We start from the raw sequence: 17,711 nt of genomic DNA, 5'->3' as shown, positions 1-17,711 counted from the left end.
CACTAATTGTCCCTCGGCCCACATGTCTTTCAGCAGGATCTTTACACTGGAAACAGTCACATGAACTGTGTCCATATTTCAACAAGCGGGACATCTGCTCATTTTAATGAATGTCATCGCTGTCACATTATGCACCGCAGTGAAGGCTGCTCTGCAGGTTTGTGTGAGTGCGTGTATGTGTGTTTAGGGGGGGCAGCGTATGCGTGATGATGATGAGGATGAGGATGCGTGACGCCACGAACAGAAGCAGATCAGCGGAGCAGACAGGACCTGGGCTGAGGCAGCAGCAGCTTCCACGCCAGCTACGCCGCCACAAAGGGAGCTCAGTGCTGTAGAAGCTCGACTCTCCGCTCCTCTCTCCAGGCTTTGAGATGCTCCGGCTCGGCGGCAGGATGTGCGGCTTCTCGGCCCTGCTCTCAGTGGTTCTTGCTGGACTCGCGGCTGCGTCCTCGGATCTGTTTGACAACCAACTAGGCGACATCAATTACTGCAAAAAACAATGCCAGCTCACCATCAAAAACAAAAGCCCCGCTAAAGTAAGTCATTCCTCTGTGCTGTGTCTACGACTATCTCTGCAGAAAGCGCATTACCCGCAGCGGATTCACAGCTTCGTCCTGCTGTCCGACATTTCAACGCCTGCAGCGAAATACAGACTAACTCAATACACTCACCATCGAAAAAAACCGCTATTTTAACATGAAAACGAGGAATAGAAATGTGTCCATATCTGTGCGTAATGACCAGCACCATGCTGGCCCCGATTTCTCGCTGCATCCCCTTGGATGCCACAGCGCGCAGTTAGGCCGAAAAATGGATGCAGCTCATTTTCATCTGCACCTTAAAGACTCATTCAGAGAGTCAACTGCGTCCAGGCTCACATTAATCTATACCTGCAACAGACTGCGCCAATCATTCAATATTTTTAATGCGCAATTAAGATAAGCCAAACCAGGCGTAGTGCAGACCATGAGGATCAGTGAGACTGTTGTGCAGCATGAAACCAAGATCCTTTATTGACATTTTCCACAGCATCCTGTTCTTAAAGACAAGGCCACGCTGGACCTGGGGGGACTGGAGATGATGGCTATGGGTTTCTGTGTTTCTGTGGTTTAGACCCTTGCCTACATTTCCAGTGTCGGATTGTTGTCCTTCCACCTCCTCCTCCTCCTACTCGGCTGCCTTCAGGTGTGGTTCAGACATCCTGCAGGGCAGCGGGAGCAGCGCTGCAAAGGTGTTGTTTTCCCTGGATGGAAGGTTGAGATAGAAAAATAGCGGGTTTGGAGCTATTTTACCGCAGAGTTGTTCACTACGCAAACGCCTTCAAACTACAGGGGCTGCCTCCCTGCTCTCTGCGAACAAACAGGGGACAGCAGTAAAGATGATGACAGGCACAAGGCAGTAAAAAAACCGTGCAAGGCCGTGGTCAGAGAATATCTGTCTCTCCTGTTCGCAGGAAGGTCACCAGAGGGCGCTGTTTCTTGACTTTGCAGTGAATGAAGGCAGTAACTTGTACACATGTGGCTCATTATCACTGGTTTTCCTTTACAGTGACTGAAAGCTTCTTATCAAGTGCCATAACCTATCTTTGTCATATTTCCTAACAGGGTAAAGTTTATCCAAGAGTGCAGCAGACATCTCTAATTTTGTTTCCCCTTCCTTTCTCTGTGGCTGACTGGTAGGACTCCATAATGAACGCCTGTCACCGTGGCTGTCGCCTCTACTCCATCTGCCAGTTTGTCAATGGCAACGCCGGCTTTAATACCAGCAGAGAGGAGTGTCAGGGAGGTGAGTCACTGTGTTGGCCTGCTTGTTTCAATGAATTTGAATGGCTGGTTGAACAGGCAAAGGCCAAAGTTTAAACTGCTGAGGCCTTAATTCTTAATGTGTTGGGTCAAAAAGAGCAAATAAAATCAGTGTCAACAAGATGATGTGCAAATTCAACTTCTCATTCCTGTTATTGTTTCTTGGATGTTGTAAAACCCCAAAAGGGCTGAATCAAGACATGTCTGAGTAGAAGTCAGACAGAATAGTTAAGGTGAAGTCAAAAATCCATTTAGATTCCAGGTTGTCAAGACTAAAGCAGATAGTGTCCACATTTTCTTGCTCAGGGGCATCAAGCTGTCAAACACAACAGCTCTGCTAAACATTGCTGTGCTTCCTGAGAGCAGACTCTGGGTATTTTCGGGATGTTTGAGGCTCTTTGCTCTGTTTGAACTGCTCTATTGGAAATCAATGTTGTGATTTGCCGCCCAGACAGCAGATGCCCCATTGCCCCCTGTTTCAATAATTGCAACGTGCAGCGAATCATCTCCACAGTGGCCAAAGGATACAACAGCAGCCTTACACCCTTATTTTCCTTCCAACATAAGCAGTCTGTGCCAGTTTTATTTCCTCTTCTCTGTGATTCAGCTGGCTAGTACTCTATGCCCACTCTTTTTTGTGCTTCTTCTTTGTCTTCTCTCTACTCCATCTGCACTCTCACCTCCCTCCTGCTTCTTCCCTTTTTATACCATTGTGCCTTTTCTGTAATGCTTCACAACTGTCCCTGTCTCTCTCTTCAGCCTGCCAGGAGGCATATATTAAGCTGCTGGAGCAGGAGGCCTGCAGCACCGGCTGTGCCAGCCAGCCCTCTGAACCTGAGATCAAGAGGAGGAAGGTGAGAAAGGCCACTCTGCAGTCTGTGGTTGCACACACACACACACACACACACACACACACACACACACACACACACACATACACACATACAGTAAATGCAGCTATAACAAAGAGCCAGCATGCTGACTACACCTTCTGAAACAGAAATACCATTAATACCTCGTAATAGAGCGCCCTACCCTCTGTTCTGCAGCTGAAGGCCATGACTCTCCGCCCAAAGCCCCCCTCTGTGATGGAGGCTGTGTCCGGTTGGTGCAATGACATCGTCAGTTCGGCTCAGAGCTTCATCTCCTCTACATGGACCTTCTACCTGCAAGCTGATGATGGCAAGGTTGTGGTTTTCCAGGTAGGAATAAAACTAAGTGTATGCACTGGACTCAATTGTCTGTTAATGTAAAAGTAGTTTGGAAGCGTTAAAATCTTTTGGATGTGATTTGTTTTTGTATATACTGTATGTATTTTTCTGCAACAGCAAAGACAAACCCCTGAAAATTCTTTCCTCATATTGTATTTATGGCTCTTTGAGCAATCATGATCTTTGTGTATTTTTAACTTCGCAATAAAAGCCTAGTACAGATTACTGGTTTAGCCACACTCTGCCTGCCTAACATGTCCTATATGATATGGTGCTGTGGAAGTTGGGTCGCTGCCAACGTGCCTCACAGCCCATTTTAGTGTCTGCATCTGTGAAGGTTGACTGAACAAGGGCACACAGCAGGATGGTGGAAAAGGTGGCTAAATTCAGAGTTCTGCATTTTTTCCCAGCACTTTAATTGTTTCTAAATGTCCTTTTAAATTATGTCACTGCCCTCAGCACCATGCATATTTGATTAGTGACAGGACGACTGCAGTGAACTCACCTCAAGACAAAAAGTCACTGCAAGATTTATTAGAGTGGACTTTACTGAAGAACAGAACAGAAGTTCTGACTGTGACAAATAAATATTCAGAAGTTCATTTGCAGGATTTGAAAAAATAAAAATGTGCTTGACAGACTCATTGTTCATGTCAGGGTTTGATGACATCCACCGAGCTGAAGTCTGCTGGGTAGCTGTCAGAAGGACATTTGATGAGATTCGGTAGACAAGTTATAGGCTCAAGAAACAAATGATTGTACTTTAGAGCTGGTCCATTACGAGTTGGAGTAATTCTGAAACATTTTCACTTCTCTCTCATGGACTACTTAACTGGGACGCATGTATCCCACAATGATCTGCCACGGTGTGTATTTTGAGGCAGATCCAGATCCAGATTAAGGCTTTCTACACATTTTATATCATTGAAAGAGCAAATTTTGAAGTTTGTGCAACCAGTACGTTCTGTTATGTTCTAACTGAGTGCACTCGTAAAGTCAGTGCAGTACACCACCTATACATTAAAGCTATAATAAGATTTGGTCTTGCTAACCACCAGACTACCCAACCATATCCTCTAAATTTCAAAAGCTGGTCAGAAACCTGTATCTCTGCTCTGTCATGGGTTTTTCTATTTGAATAATGTGGCTTTGGTGGTAATTTTAGCTACATAATTAAAGGTCTCTGTGGGAAATGATAGTATTTATGCACTCGAACTCATACAAAAGGGCTTCTGTATAACAGAAGACTCCCCTATATACTGAAATTCACTATGTGCGCGCTGGGCTGTGTGCTTTCACTTTATATATAGAGACAGAGCAGCCAGAGAACATGAAATTACCTTTCTTTTGGACTCGGTGATGGATGTTTGGCTTTTATAGCAGTGACATGCAGGGTGAAGCAGTGAGGGGAAGCCAGGCTCCACAGGCCTGTGTTTAGTGGGCAGCTGGAAAACTGGCACCAAGTTGACAGATTGACCCTCTGAGTGTTGAAACAACAGAAAAAGTCCAACTAAGTTGAGACACAACAAAACAGGAAAAACAAGCCAAGCGAGCTTGCAATACAAATTATGTGGACACCCATAATGAGCTCACTACTTACATTCATCCATCTGCAGGCTCCTGTGTGCGTTTGTGTGACAGCAACTTGTTGCGTTCAGCCTCAAATATCAGAAAAAACAGGCAGCGCCAGTAGCCAGTGGAAGCAGTTAGTTCAGATTAAAGGGTGGAAAAGTCCGTTTTTGGTCACGACTGGGATTTTGTCCCCAGTCGAGGAAAAAATACAGAAAACTAATTTTGAGGAAACACGTATAAATGCAGCCTTATACCTCACTCCTTCCCTCACCACCTCCTTGTTATTCTGACAAATCAGTCCGAGATAGTGTGACAGTGAGGATGTTCCTGACAAAAGTGAGTCAATTAAAGGCTTCCTCCAACTGAGCTGTGGTGAGTTAGCAAGGTGGCCTGCAGTGCAAATTGAATGTGGTGTAAGGCTGAATGCAAGAAGCCACTACCCCATTTCTTCTTGACAATTGCATTAGTCATTCTGCCAAAATGGATTTTACAGAAACAAAACCTGAGAATGGAACACAGCGAACCGGTAATATAACAGTCTGAAGGAAGCGTGACTTTGATTTATGACGCTACACCAAAATAGAAGTCGGAGTGTTTTCTCAGATTAGTTTACTCATCTGGGCTCAAGTGTCTGATGTGACTTAAGCATGAACGTTACATGCAGCGTGGATATATGAAGCACATTGACTGTAACTTATGGTGTCTATTTATTATGGTCTGTGGTTTAAAGGGTACGTTATGTCAAATTAGAAATGTTTCCTATTGTCAACAGATTCCATGAAAAGACAAAAAACAGCAAAGATGTCTCACTACTTTCTGAATTCCCCAACTGTCACTGGCCACACACTCATTTGTTGCTACTGAAGACATAAATATTTTTAAATATCTTCCCATTTTCAATGAAAGTTCTTTTCAGCAGTGGATTAATCCACATTTGGTGCCCTAATGAGTATTTATGCATGAAGAGAATGTCATGCAGGACACAACCTGCATCACTGAAGGTTTTGATATGCCAAAAATAATCTTGAGCAGTTGTTGACAAAGATATAACATCACTGTAAATATCTTGTGGCATTTAAGTGCTGAGCCATAGCATATTGTTCACATGTTTTTGTTGTTCTCAATACATGTTCTCTGTTTCCTATGACACTGTGCATAAAATGGTGTGTATAAAAGTATGAAATGCCTTTTTATAATTCGGCTGCAATCAAAATTCCACCTACAGACTAATTTACTACTACTACAATTTACTCATTTGTTGAGATCCTGTACTCTTATCAAAAACAGCAGAAACAGTCCCAAAATCAACTAAATAAGGGACACAGGATTCTTTGTTTTAATTGTATCCACCACTCCTCCTCCTCCTTAAAACTTTGGTCTCTTTATGGCTGAGAGGCTTCTGAACTCTCAAACCCCTTCTTTCTTTCTCTCTTCTCGCTTTCTTAAAACAGAGCACCTTTTGCGATCCTGCTCATAATGCATGACAGATGCAGATTAGGGTGCACTCATACTGATGGTTAGATCTCTTCAGTCTGCAGCCAATGAGAATTATTCCCCTCACATCTACCCTTGTCTCTCCCTAAACTTTACACTGGCGCCGCATCTGGTTTCAATGCATGCTGTCAAAAAATATTGCTCGCTAGGGGTAATAAACTCGGTTGTGAAATAACTTTTTTTCAGCAGCAGAGGTTTAGAGGTTTTTAGGTGTTTTGGGAAATAAACTCAGTAAGCAGCCATGACTCCACACTCAGTTACAGTGTGGCATGGTGTTTGTTTTACCCTCATTTCCTAGATAAAGTAAAAAAAATGAATGAAACAGAGAATGAAATTAGCTGTTTCTACATTTTAGTGTGAGTCCATTGATCCGGTTAAGTGTGCAAATCAATAAATACGGGATGGTTGACAGGGATGTACTGTTCTAAATAGGTGCGTTGTTGTTGCTGAGACCAGCAGTAGTATTGTTACAACCAACTACAGCTGCTGTGGTAGTGCAGGGAAGGTCGGCAGTGGGGAAACAAAATCCCCTTTTAATGAGTTCTCCAGGGGAACCAGAAACACTGAGCACATAATGAAACACACATCAGTGCAAATACTGACAGCAGGCTCTGTGTGTGTGTGCGTGTGTGTAGCAGTAGATTTAAAAGTCATTTTTCAGAAGTGCTGTCCCAGTTCAAGTGAACTTAACAGATTTTGGTGAGAGAGACACCTAGACATGCTGATGACAGTATGGAACCATGCTAAATGCTCCAAATGAGATGAAAACATGATTATCATTTTTGCAGTTTTTGCTTGGTAACAAATCCACTTATTAGCACCTCTAAAGCTCACTAACTCAATACTGTCTGTCAATATAAGGAGGACACGTCTGTGGATGAGCAGTGAATCATTTGCATGATGAAGAAAACAAGAAGTCAGCAATGCTCCCCAGGATACAGACGTACATGTTGTCAAGACAAGACTTCATAACCAGAACCTCAGAGGATTCACCACAAGATGCAAACCACTGGTAAACCTCAAAAACAGAAAGTCCAGGTTAGGGTTCACAAAAACATCCAAAAATAAAGCCGTAAAGTTCTGGAACAAAGCTCTATTGACTGATGAGGCAAAAATCAACATTGATGGAAAGAGGAAAGTGTAGAGAAAACAAGGAACTGCTCTTGACTCAGAGCATAGAACCTCATTTGTCAAACATGGGAGCTTTGTTATGGCTTGGGCATGTGTTGATGATTTCACAGCTGAAGTCAGCAGCAGGATGAATGCAAATGTATACAGGAGCATTGTGTGTTCAAGTTCAGCCAATTGTATCAAAACTCATTGGACAACCTTTTGTCATTCATCAGGACATCGATCCTAAACAAAGCCACAGGAGCCACAGAGGTTTTCAGGGTGAAGACGCAGCATATCCTTAGAGTCTGTCTGTGGTGCAACCCTGCAGGGTTAACCAGACCCTTTCCAGTCATTCCTGCTTGTGAGCTTTTGAGGTGAAACTGCGGCTGAGTGTGTTTGGTGTTGTTGTTTCTCCTCAGAGCCAGCCAGAGATGGAGTACTCTCTGCCTGAGCTGCAGGCTCCTCGGTCCAATGTGGCGGACAAACCATGGCCTCAGGTCCACTCTCACACCCAGAGGCCTCATGGTGAGAACATAAACATACACCCAACACACACATACATGGGCAAGCTTTTGTCAGGGTAAGTAGCACATACAGTATATGCTGCTGCAACATTCCCTTGTCATGTGATTCAAACTGAGTGTCTAAATGAGTCGCTTGGACATCTTGAATTTGTGCTGCAGGTGTGAGGGGGCATGGGGAGAAGGGAGCATCCAAAGCAGGAGGCAAAGGGAAGCACCCAGTCCAGCACACAGACGACGCCACGGCTGAGCATGACTTCCTGGGCTGCATGTCAAGGTGAGGCCAGTGTTATCCTGCTGAGAGTTTAGTAGCTAAAGAAAATAAACTGTGTTCCTCCATAAACTGATAGACATTTTGTAAAGGAAACTGTGTTCCATACACTGATTTCTTTCCCTCCAGCCAATTTAATATTAGAATCAAAATCAACTTGCAGAGACTTGAAATGTGATACAGCTCACTAATCCATCACAGTGAACATGGAATATTATGTCTGCTTTTATTACTCTCTGAGTTACAATATTATTGTGGTGTTTGGCAGTGCAGACCTGTCAATCAACTGCTGTATTGTAAAGTTAATGTTCATGTATCTGAAAGCTGATATTAACACCATACCATTAATTATTCTATGCTTTTGAAATGGAACTCAAATAAGTCTTGATTTATAGTAGTTTAATTGCATCATAATGCATAATGACTGAAAGTGCATGTAACTGTAAGAAGCATACTGTTCATATATTTGCATTCATGGAAGTTTCGCATTTAACGACCACTTCATGTGCATTTCATTGATCGATCCCTGTCCTCTGCGTGTCTGTCCTCCAGACGTTCAGGCCTTCCACGGTGGATTTTAGCGGCCTGCCTCTTCCTGTCCATCATGGTGATGTTGTGGCTCAGCTGTGCAAGCCTCGTCACCGCACCAGAGCAGCACATCAAAACGCAGGTGCAAACACACATGAGCGTGTGAGCTAATGAGCACTCACATATGTGTCAGAGAATGTAAAAGTGGCCTAATGAGTTCATGGTTCGTTTGCTATTCGACGTGCCCTGTTTCATGACTCAGCATGTGGCTGAAGAGGCATAGCAGTGTCACTAGCAATATGGTGGCAAACAACAACTTAGACTGGAGTCTGAGTCCACGTGCTCCCATCTTCTGTGACATAGTTGTCTCTTAATTTGATGGAGGTGCACTCTCATGGACCAGAAGTACACAGTCTTTTGTTTATTCCTCAACTAGCAGGCAACAAAATGCACTGAAAACTCCAGGTTGGCAATGATGGCAGGGAAGCAGAGTAATGATAAATGTGATTCTTACCAGCCTCTTTCATCCACAGCAGCTCACATGCTGTGTTATGGCATTTCTTTTCAGTAGATTACATCCTTCACAGTCATCTAAAGGTGTTTTTCCATCCGCAGCCTCTAATCTGAGTGACATGCATTGTCAAAGTGTGGTTATGCACCCCACAGTTATTGTGGTTGTCTCGTTTCAATCTTACGCTGCCAGGCTGAGGAGTTGGTTACAGTACAAATTACCATTTTTGAGAGTTTTTTTTTTTCTCAGTAAAGATCAGCACAAAACATGGTTCTCAGAGATCCATGAAAAATGATCAGACTTCTTGCTGCGCTTCACTTCATTAAAATCAGTCAGTACTGTCTGTTCCTATGAATCTTGTATCCTCATCTAAAGACTCTGCATCCTTTTCATCCAAGGGGTCTGAAAAAGGGATGTATAACAGCTCACCTTACAAATCATTACAGGAACCGTCAGGTTATGCAAACTTAAGACTTTTTGTTGTAACAGTCAAGGCAAGGTGGAGAAACCTTCTTCAGGTTTTCTCACTTTCTTTCTTTCTTCTTTGTGTGTTTTCAGCTGAGCATCAATGGAGATAAAGAGTTTCTGGACAACACCCACAAAGTCAACCCATACCACCTGAGTCCCATGATCGCCATTCCTGTGAAACAACCAGAGGAGAGCCAGGAGGCGGGGCCGCTGCCGGTGAAAGTTGACCTCAACAAAACATGCGTTTAGAAAGGACCAATGGGAGACCTGCTGTCTTGTTTCCCAGGGGAACCATGTCTAAAATCTGTGGGCCGTCAGCAGAATTTTTAAAAACATATTTTTAAGAGCATGGCTGCCTCCCATCTTTTGAAACTAGCTTTCTAAAACATCTAGCTTGTGTTGATCAGACAGGTTTTTCAGTTAATCATACATTTCATTTCCGTGTACAGCCCAGATACCTTAAAGTTTATCCTCAACTTTACCTTAATGACTGGCCTGCTCATTAGTATTGATAAAACACTGTATCAGAGCCACGCTGAAGACACGCAGGGAGGATGAATTACAGCTGAGAGCTTTCATATCATTTTTCATGTCGATTGTAGACAAAAAAAGGCATTTTAGATTTAACTGTCCTCATCTTCACAGGGGGTAAAAAAATAGTAAAAGGTATGTGAGAGATAGAGGGAGGGAGGGAAGGTGAATGAATGGTGAGCAAAATACTTTGAAAGCGATTTTGTGAGCGCTGCAGGAAACCTACTCCATTGATCTAGTCAACAATTTGACCTGTTTATTGACATTGTTACGAAAAATGGTCTAGAAATTAAAAATCAAGGTTGACCTGCACACAATCTGAAAAATTCTCAGGTGAGCTGCACATTCTTGCCCAGTTTGGAAAATCAAAGACACATTTACTCAGAAATCCAAAAATATGTCTCTTGTCATCTCACCCCTCCAGGCGTTTCGATGTAGCTGCAACAGTCCACATTCATTTATGAGTGACACGTTTTAACAGCTGGTAGTATTAAAACTGGACCTGGATTCAAACTTGATGCTCTGTCCGAGAATGAACAAAAATCAACCCTATTATTTATTTTCTTCTCTATTTATTCAGAATCATCGACATGAGCTGTGTGTTCAACAGTGTTATTTGAAGTGCCAAGTACAGTGGCACCATACAAATGTAATTGCTCTGTATGTAAAATATAGGCCTACTGTTACACAGGCGGGAAGGAGACGTAGAGCAGGAAGATTGCACCTATTACTATAGTATTATCATATATTTGCTCTTATATCACTTAAAAAGTTCTTAGCTGTTATATGTGCCATGTGCTTTCTAATAGCTGACTATTTTGTATGTCCTAGGAGCACATACTGAAAGATAACCTCTGTAACAACGTGTAATGCAAAGCTTTTAACAGACTTTTGTTACTGAGCAGAGTTGCACAGTCTTAGAGATTTTCTGTTTTCCTCTCAGTGCTTTTGATGTCCTGTAATGCTCTCTTTTAATCCAGGCTGTGTAGACAATAAACTGTGCATGCAAGTGATGCTTTGATAGTTTATCTTAACCGCCCGCCATCCCAGTATGGCACGGCCCTACTGTAGACTTGTGCTTTTTTTGTGTTCATATTTACTGTACTCATTGAATAGAAAGTGTAATGATGAATGACAATGTCCTCATGATTTCCAGGAAGGACTCTCGATTTAAAAGCCATCCAATCAATATCTGCTGGTTCAAGCTGAAGGTATATATCACAGGGGATATGAATTTCAAACTGTGTTTTGCTTTCTTTTTACTGGTCTGTTTATTTTGAATGAAATGATGCTTAGAACATGACAAATAAAGTGTTTTCATTGTAAATAAGTAAGAGAAGTAGATAGTTTTTTCTGTTTAAAAAGAGCAATATTTTAAACACCATATTGATTATTCACACTGACGCTAGTGTGTGTGTGTGTGTGTATGTGCGTCATTTGTTACTTCTGAGAATAAGGGTGAAGCAGATGAATAAATAAGAAAAAGAGAAGAACTGTGCTTATTTTAATAGCACAAAGCCTCATTAAAGATACAGTATATGGACAAATGTTGGTGGATGCCAGAACAAATGGGTCTGTTGAACATCCCCTTACAAAACCACAGATATGAATACACTCCTGTAGGAAACACTGTCAGCAGAAAGTGAAACCTGGCGGCAGGAATTAGCTCCCACTCAGCTACTGATATTTTAAGTCAGCATTTCTCCTTTATAAAGCTGACTCTATAAGCAGAAATTTTATGGTAACAGTACAATGTGTACATACTTAACACATAATGCAGGTCTTTTACTATATAAAATACCTGCATTTACTACTCGCCATTTTGAAAATTCTGTTATTTTAAGCCCAACAAAGAAATCTTTCACTTTGCCCAAATAAAATCCATCCTGTGTAGTAAGTATTACAGTCCACTAGGTGGCAGCAGCGTTTAAGAGGTTCAGTAAGAAGTTTATTGTAGCACTAAATGCCATTTATAAAATATTGCATCTGCTCAGCCTTGTTTTGAGTTCACCGGAGCTTAGGAATGACTTTTATAATCATTAAAGTTTATGTGTCGGAGAGGATAGTTATTGCATTTTTATCACTTAATGTGACTGAGAGAAAGTTTTCCTGGCCAGATATGATAGTTGAGTAGGTGAACAGAGACACAGTCATGTGGAGACACCTGAACACAGCAGAAAAAGCTGATGTGGAGAACAGTCAAGGAAATGAATGGGTGCCACAAAATAAATTGAGCAGAAAGTGGATTTCTAAAGGGATGAAAAATGAGCACAAAAAAGTTTGACAGATGAGAGCTGTAACGTCAGGCGAGGGTAAATGTTGCTGCTGTAACAGCTGTTGAAGGAATAAATGATGCACCTACCTGTGCTCACCTGCAGGAGACAAAAACAAAAACAAGTTTTCAAAACTGAGTTACAGTAGAATTTGAGAGTTGGCCATTTCCCATACATTTCAGCAAAATCATATGGTAACTTTGATAATTTGTTTGTTTTTCACGTCAACATTAGATCAACTAAATACAACTAAATATAATTCACTTTTTTTTTTTTTCTGGCATATGAACAAAATAATTTCTATAATAATCAGATTATAATCTCATACATTTTTCCTTCTGAATTTACTTGTAAATTGTAGGATTAAGCCTCATCAACAGCCACATCTACAATTGCTTTAGCTTCTCTGTCATAGAAAAAAAAAAACAGACCAGACACAGTGAATTTATAATCAAACACCAAAAAACAGGGGCAGCACAACAGAGCTTCCAGTACATGTGTCCAATTAGCATAACATGCCGGCTGGCTGTGAAAGACAGACAGACAGAAGGATATATCAAAACATGCCTCCTTGTTGTCAGCTGTGACACATAATCAAACACAAAAGGGGGTGTTATATTACATTACCCTGTGATGCTTTGGCAAGGGTGCTGTTGCTGGTCACCGTGCACATACTGGGCTGTGAAGGCAGCACTGATGTGCTCCACGACTGATGACAGCAGATTTTAAGCCTTTAGTGAAAGGAAAAGGGGAGAGATTAAGGATGTCATGCAAATTTGGAAGGAACCTGGTCTCTGGACAACCAGGATGTAAAGGATGTGGCCTAAACAATCTTCTGTGCAAAAATAGCCTCAGACATCTTTGTTGGTTTCTCACACAGTTCAGTCCTTACGCTTTTTTGTTGTAGTAGGTGAAAATTTGTATCTTTGACTTTCTTCTCATGTATCAAACAGGAGGTGAAGGCTGGATCAGAGCTCTGAATGCTCTGCCATACATTCACACACTTTGGGTAAGAGAGAAAAATTGAACACTGTAGTGCCACTTCAGTAAGTTGACCGGGCCAGCCTTCACTGTGTGCAGTGAATGAGTCTGGCAGCGGCAGGCCTCCCATTGATACCAAACTAGAGATAGAAAGAAGGGCTATGGGTTCCAGTGTGTGTGTCTCAGCCTAATCATGGATAAAATTATCTGTGTGTGGTGGAGGAGGAAGCATAAAAATAAAAAAAAAGGAGCAGGAACAAATTGTACTTTTCACACAGATGTTGAGTCATTGAATGCAAATGGACCCTGTTGTCTCACTCTTTCCCTGCCTCCTACAATCAGTCGTTCTCTGTTGACACAGGGAAAGATAAACTGAGATTTTATGGTTCTTGCAGCCTCAGACAACTCACACGTCACATTTATGACCTGATGAGAGGTCTTCCCATACTTTGAGCACAGTGTGTGGACCACCATTCAGTAACACTGAGGGTGAACTTGGGTTTCCTGCAGCGCAAACCCAGGAGGAACCATTAACACACACTAAGTGATGTTTAGTTTTTCTTTTTTTTTCCTGCCTCTGGACAAAAGCACCACACAGTGCCATAGACCAGAGTCCAGAGTTTCCCAGAAAATAACCCATACAAGTACTGAATTATACGTCTTTGTATGATCTACATGCTCCTTCGAATCCTTCGCCACATTTCCAGGAATATAATCCTGGCAGAGAAATAATAATCCCTTTTCGCTCTGCTAACCCTCATCTTTGTATGCTTCATTACAAATAAAAACTGTAGTTACACCTTTTAGCCAATTAACCCCAAATAACTGCCACTAGTACTTCATTCAGCAGTGGGATGCACGTCCAATAACAAGGATCCTGCGACCCACAGGGGGCGCTATGGATCCAGGCTTGAGCGCTGGTGGCCCCATTATTACAATTTAATGGTTTATATGAGTGAAGCGGCAGTGTTCCTCTCTCTCTTTGCCTCCCAGCAGAAAGCTGTGTGCTGTTCTTATCTGGCCAGACCTGCTGCAGGAGCCAACCTGCAGTGCATTAAACACGCCACCACCACTGACACACACACACTCACATAAACAGGCAAATACAGAGTGAGCAGCATGTGTGTGTGTGTGTGTGTGTGTGTGTGTGTGTGTGTGTGTGTGTGCGTGTGTGTGAATAGAATAATGATAGAGGAACAACAGTCAGAGACAGTTGAGGGAGGGAGAAGGAGAGTTCATCAGTGGGATTGATGGGACAGTCTATTGTAGTGTGTTTTTGTGAATAATTTATCTCCAATAATATTCTCAGAGAAAATGATTAAAAGGTAATATATTGTTGCTCTGAATACCATGTGCAAGAAAGTGACCTGGAGATGAGAAGTTTAATCGCTAAAGCTGCAAGAAAAGCAGGACAAATGAGTTTTAATGGAAGTGTGTAGAAATATTACTACTATAGATGCAGCAGAGTTTATTTACAGATAGATAAGCCAGAAGCACCTGGGCCCATGCTTGGAAAAAACCTTTGATTTTGCCTGGATGGTTTGGAGGGTTAACTATTTTCCTAATTTGACTAAATGTGACTAAATGTGAGTCTTGAATGCTGGCAGTGGAGCTGATATGATTTTCACTCATGTTTCTTGGTGCACAGAGACGGATCGAAGAGGTAGATGGCCATAAAAGCTGCCAACTTTGCAGCCATGTAAGTCAGAGCCAACTGTGCGAGACAAATGTCAAAATGTGCGTTGACACCATGAAGTTGTGTGTTTTGGGCACAGAAACATTGCTCACACACGCATCTCTCACTGTCAGTCGCTTTGTTTCACACTCACAGAGTAAGAGACAGAGGGAAACATCAAGACATCCACAGCAGAGCGGACTTTGCTGGAGCACTAACTTTATTTCACGACATCTGTCATAAACCTCCGCTGCGCCTAAAACAAAGATTCAATCAGAGCTTTAACATGTCAAATCAAAATTCCGAGCACATTCCCCCCCAATCTCCCTCCTTCCTTCTCTTTCTGTCTCTCGGTCTTTTACAGCCGTAGCAGCCATGCACGTACACATGGGAAGACAGACATGAACATACAGCACGGATGCTACCCGGACTATTAAACTCCAAGCTGCCCGACACGCCACTCTCTCCAAACTAAGAGCACAGGCATGAGCAGCCGGTTTCAAGCTGCCCTCTCTGTGAATTGATTCTACTATGAGCCCACATGAATCTGTGCTCCCAGGGGCGGGGGTGGCCGCTACGAAACAGCGCGTCCTGTCCGGATCAGAGGCTCTCTGAACCTCACACAGGTAAACCCATGTATCTTACAGCTTTTATGTAACACTATATGTCGTATTAAAACGATGCGTCAGAACGTTTTTACGCAGAATTCACGGTTTCTCTCAGCTCCCGCCACCCCTGCACTGAGAAATGGAACAGTCCACAATTTATTCCAGGGAAAGACTGACAGTTTTTTGGGTCATGAAGCAGCTGTTCAAGTCAGCGGCCGGGCCCCCCTCCGCTGGAATAAGAAATTAGTCCATTTTAAAGTAAATAACTAAAGCCTCTGGCCGATAAGAAGGAATTATAGAAGGGTGTGCAAGCTCAATTTGGCGGAGAGAGAGCCCCCAAAACAGTTAAATCCAATAAATATGATTTTTACCCCTCCTCCATCAAATTATTAAACACATTGGTGCGAGAGTTAGCCCAAGTTATTATCAACACAGGGGAAGATGGGAGACTATATAGCCAACCATAAGCAACTAACTCCCATTATTGAAGAATTACATTTCCAAGGCAGTCCAATGTGGTTTGGATAATAAGAGGCTGTTTCATGTGACATGATGTAAATGCACACATAATGATGTGAAATTAATTGTTGGTGCTCAAATGTAATTTTAGGCCCCCGAAGGTCATGAAGAATATCATCAGTGTGAGATGTGATTGCCAGTGTTACTGATGATAATACTGTTTTGCTTATATTACTGTCAACACAGGCTCAATTTGAGTCAATTATCACTTCACTTAGTTGGGACAATAATTAGATGTATGGGAGGAATGTGTTACAATGATATGCGATCTTTGTATATTTCGAAAGATTTTTTTCCCCACTCTGACTTATTAGACATCCTTAAATAGAATTAATACATTTGTTGAACTGTTTGCCATCTTTAAGTCACTTATCTTTTTGACCTTTCACAGCAGGTGCTATGTTAGACTTTCTGTGTAATTAATTCTTCTAGCTTTAAACAAATGCCACCTAACACCATGAATCTATTAGTTGAAAATATTCCAGCGCTTAGAGGCACTTAGTTAAGCAACATCCAAGTATTGTGCCAACATATAATTAAGTTTCATGAACCATAGTACATGTTGTATCAGATTAGTAATTTGTACCCTGAGCTAGTACCTGTTTTTATTTCATTTCTGTATGCAAGGAAATGTATTACATCCTCCTCATTTTCACTACTGTGGAACTAATGCTGAATGTGCTTCATAAAGTTTACTGAGACTTGTAATATGTAGAGATTCCAATTAAGGCTAGGCCTGGCATATGTAATACATTAGCTTGTAAGGACCGATGCTGTAAAGACAGACTGCGTGCTGTTGAATCCTGAATCCTCAGTGGGAGTGTGCAGGAGAGTAGTGGTAACTGAAAAGATACGGATTTGTAATCTCACTATATTATTTAATTTAACTATGCAATGCAAAGTTGAATTTTAGCAAGTTTTTTGTTAAAAAAGTCTATATTTGTCCCTGTTTATCTTTGCTCTAATGCATGTAGTAAAGTCCCATGTGTCGCGTGACACAGCCATAACTGTCTACCGATAAATGTAATAGAGTAAAGGCCTGAGTGCAACTAAACTGGTTTCTAAACTCCATTAAAAGTCCATTCATTTTAGTTAGTTCTTTACACCCAATTTCATTGATTTCTTCTGTTCTGCCTTCGTGTTCTTGTTTTGTCTCATCCACCTGATCCCACTGATCCACTGTGTTTCTGCCTTGACATTTCTACCTCCTTCCATGCAACTCTCCATCTGTTGGCTTTCCTCCATTTCTTCATCCACCCCCTCTCCTCTGTCGGCCCAGAGTCACCAGTCATCTACCAGTACGCGTTCCTCCACTGGTCATAATGGAGATCATATGTTGTAGCTAGCACTGAAACCCAACACGGGACATCCACATCAAATAAAACCTGCTGTCAGCAGTGAGGCCTGGTTCTGCCAAAGAGAGTGAAACCATATCTGTGTCGGCCTCACCAACACGCTATAAAATGGAAGCCCCAAAAGACAGACAGACACAGACAGACCACACCTATCTGGGAGACATTCCAGTCTCCCTCTGCAAAACTCGAGTTCCTGTCACATATTGGCTGAGGTGTTCTCGTACGTCTGTGCTGAGGCTTCCTGCCTTTTGTATTTGCAAAAGCTCTGCACAAATGCA

At 42.2% G+C, this 17,711-nt stretch overlaps 1 protein-coding gene across 1 annotated transcript; it reads left to right on the top strand.

The window, feature by feature from the left end:
• Positions 1–229: 229 nt before the first annotated feature.
• tmem59l (transmembrane protein 59-like) lies at positions 230–11,320 on the top strand. Its single transcript, XM_026305212.1, has 8 exons — positions 230–536; positions 1,680–1,785; positions 2,562–2,656; positions 2,852–3,004; positions 7,612–7,717; positions 7,876–7,990; positions 8,537–8,654; positions 9,582–11,320. The coding sequence occupies exons 1-8, from the start codon at positions 372–374 to the stop codon at positions 9,738–9,740; spliced, it is 1,017 nt and encodes a 338-aa protein (XP_026160997.1). The 5' UTR covers positions 230–371; the 3' UTR covers positions 9,741–11,320.
• Positions 11,321–17,711: the final 6,391 nt, after the last annotated feature.

The sequence above is a fragment of the Mastacembelus armatus genome, chromosome 4 (genome assembly GCF_900324485.2).
Source record: "Mastacembelus armatus chromosome 4, fMasArm1.2, whole genome shotgun sequence".
Taxonomy (NCBI): domain Eukaryota; kingdom Metazoa; phylum Chordata; class Actinopteri; order Synbranchiformes; family Mastacembelidae; genus Mastacembelus; species Mastacembelus armatus.
The sequence above is the reverse complement of the archived record's forward strand: the minus strand, read 5'-3'. Positions and strand labels throughout refer to the sequence as shown.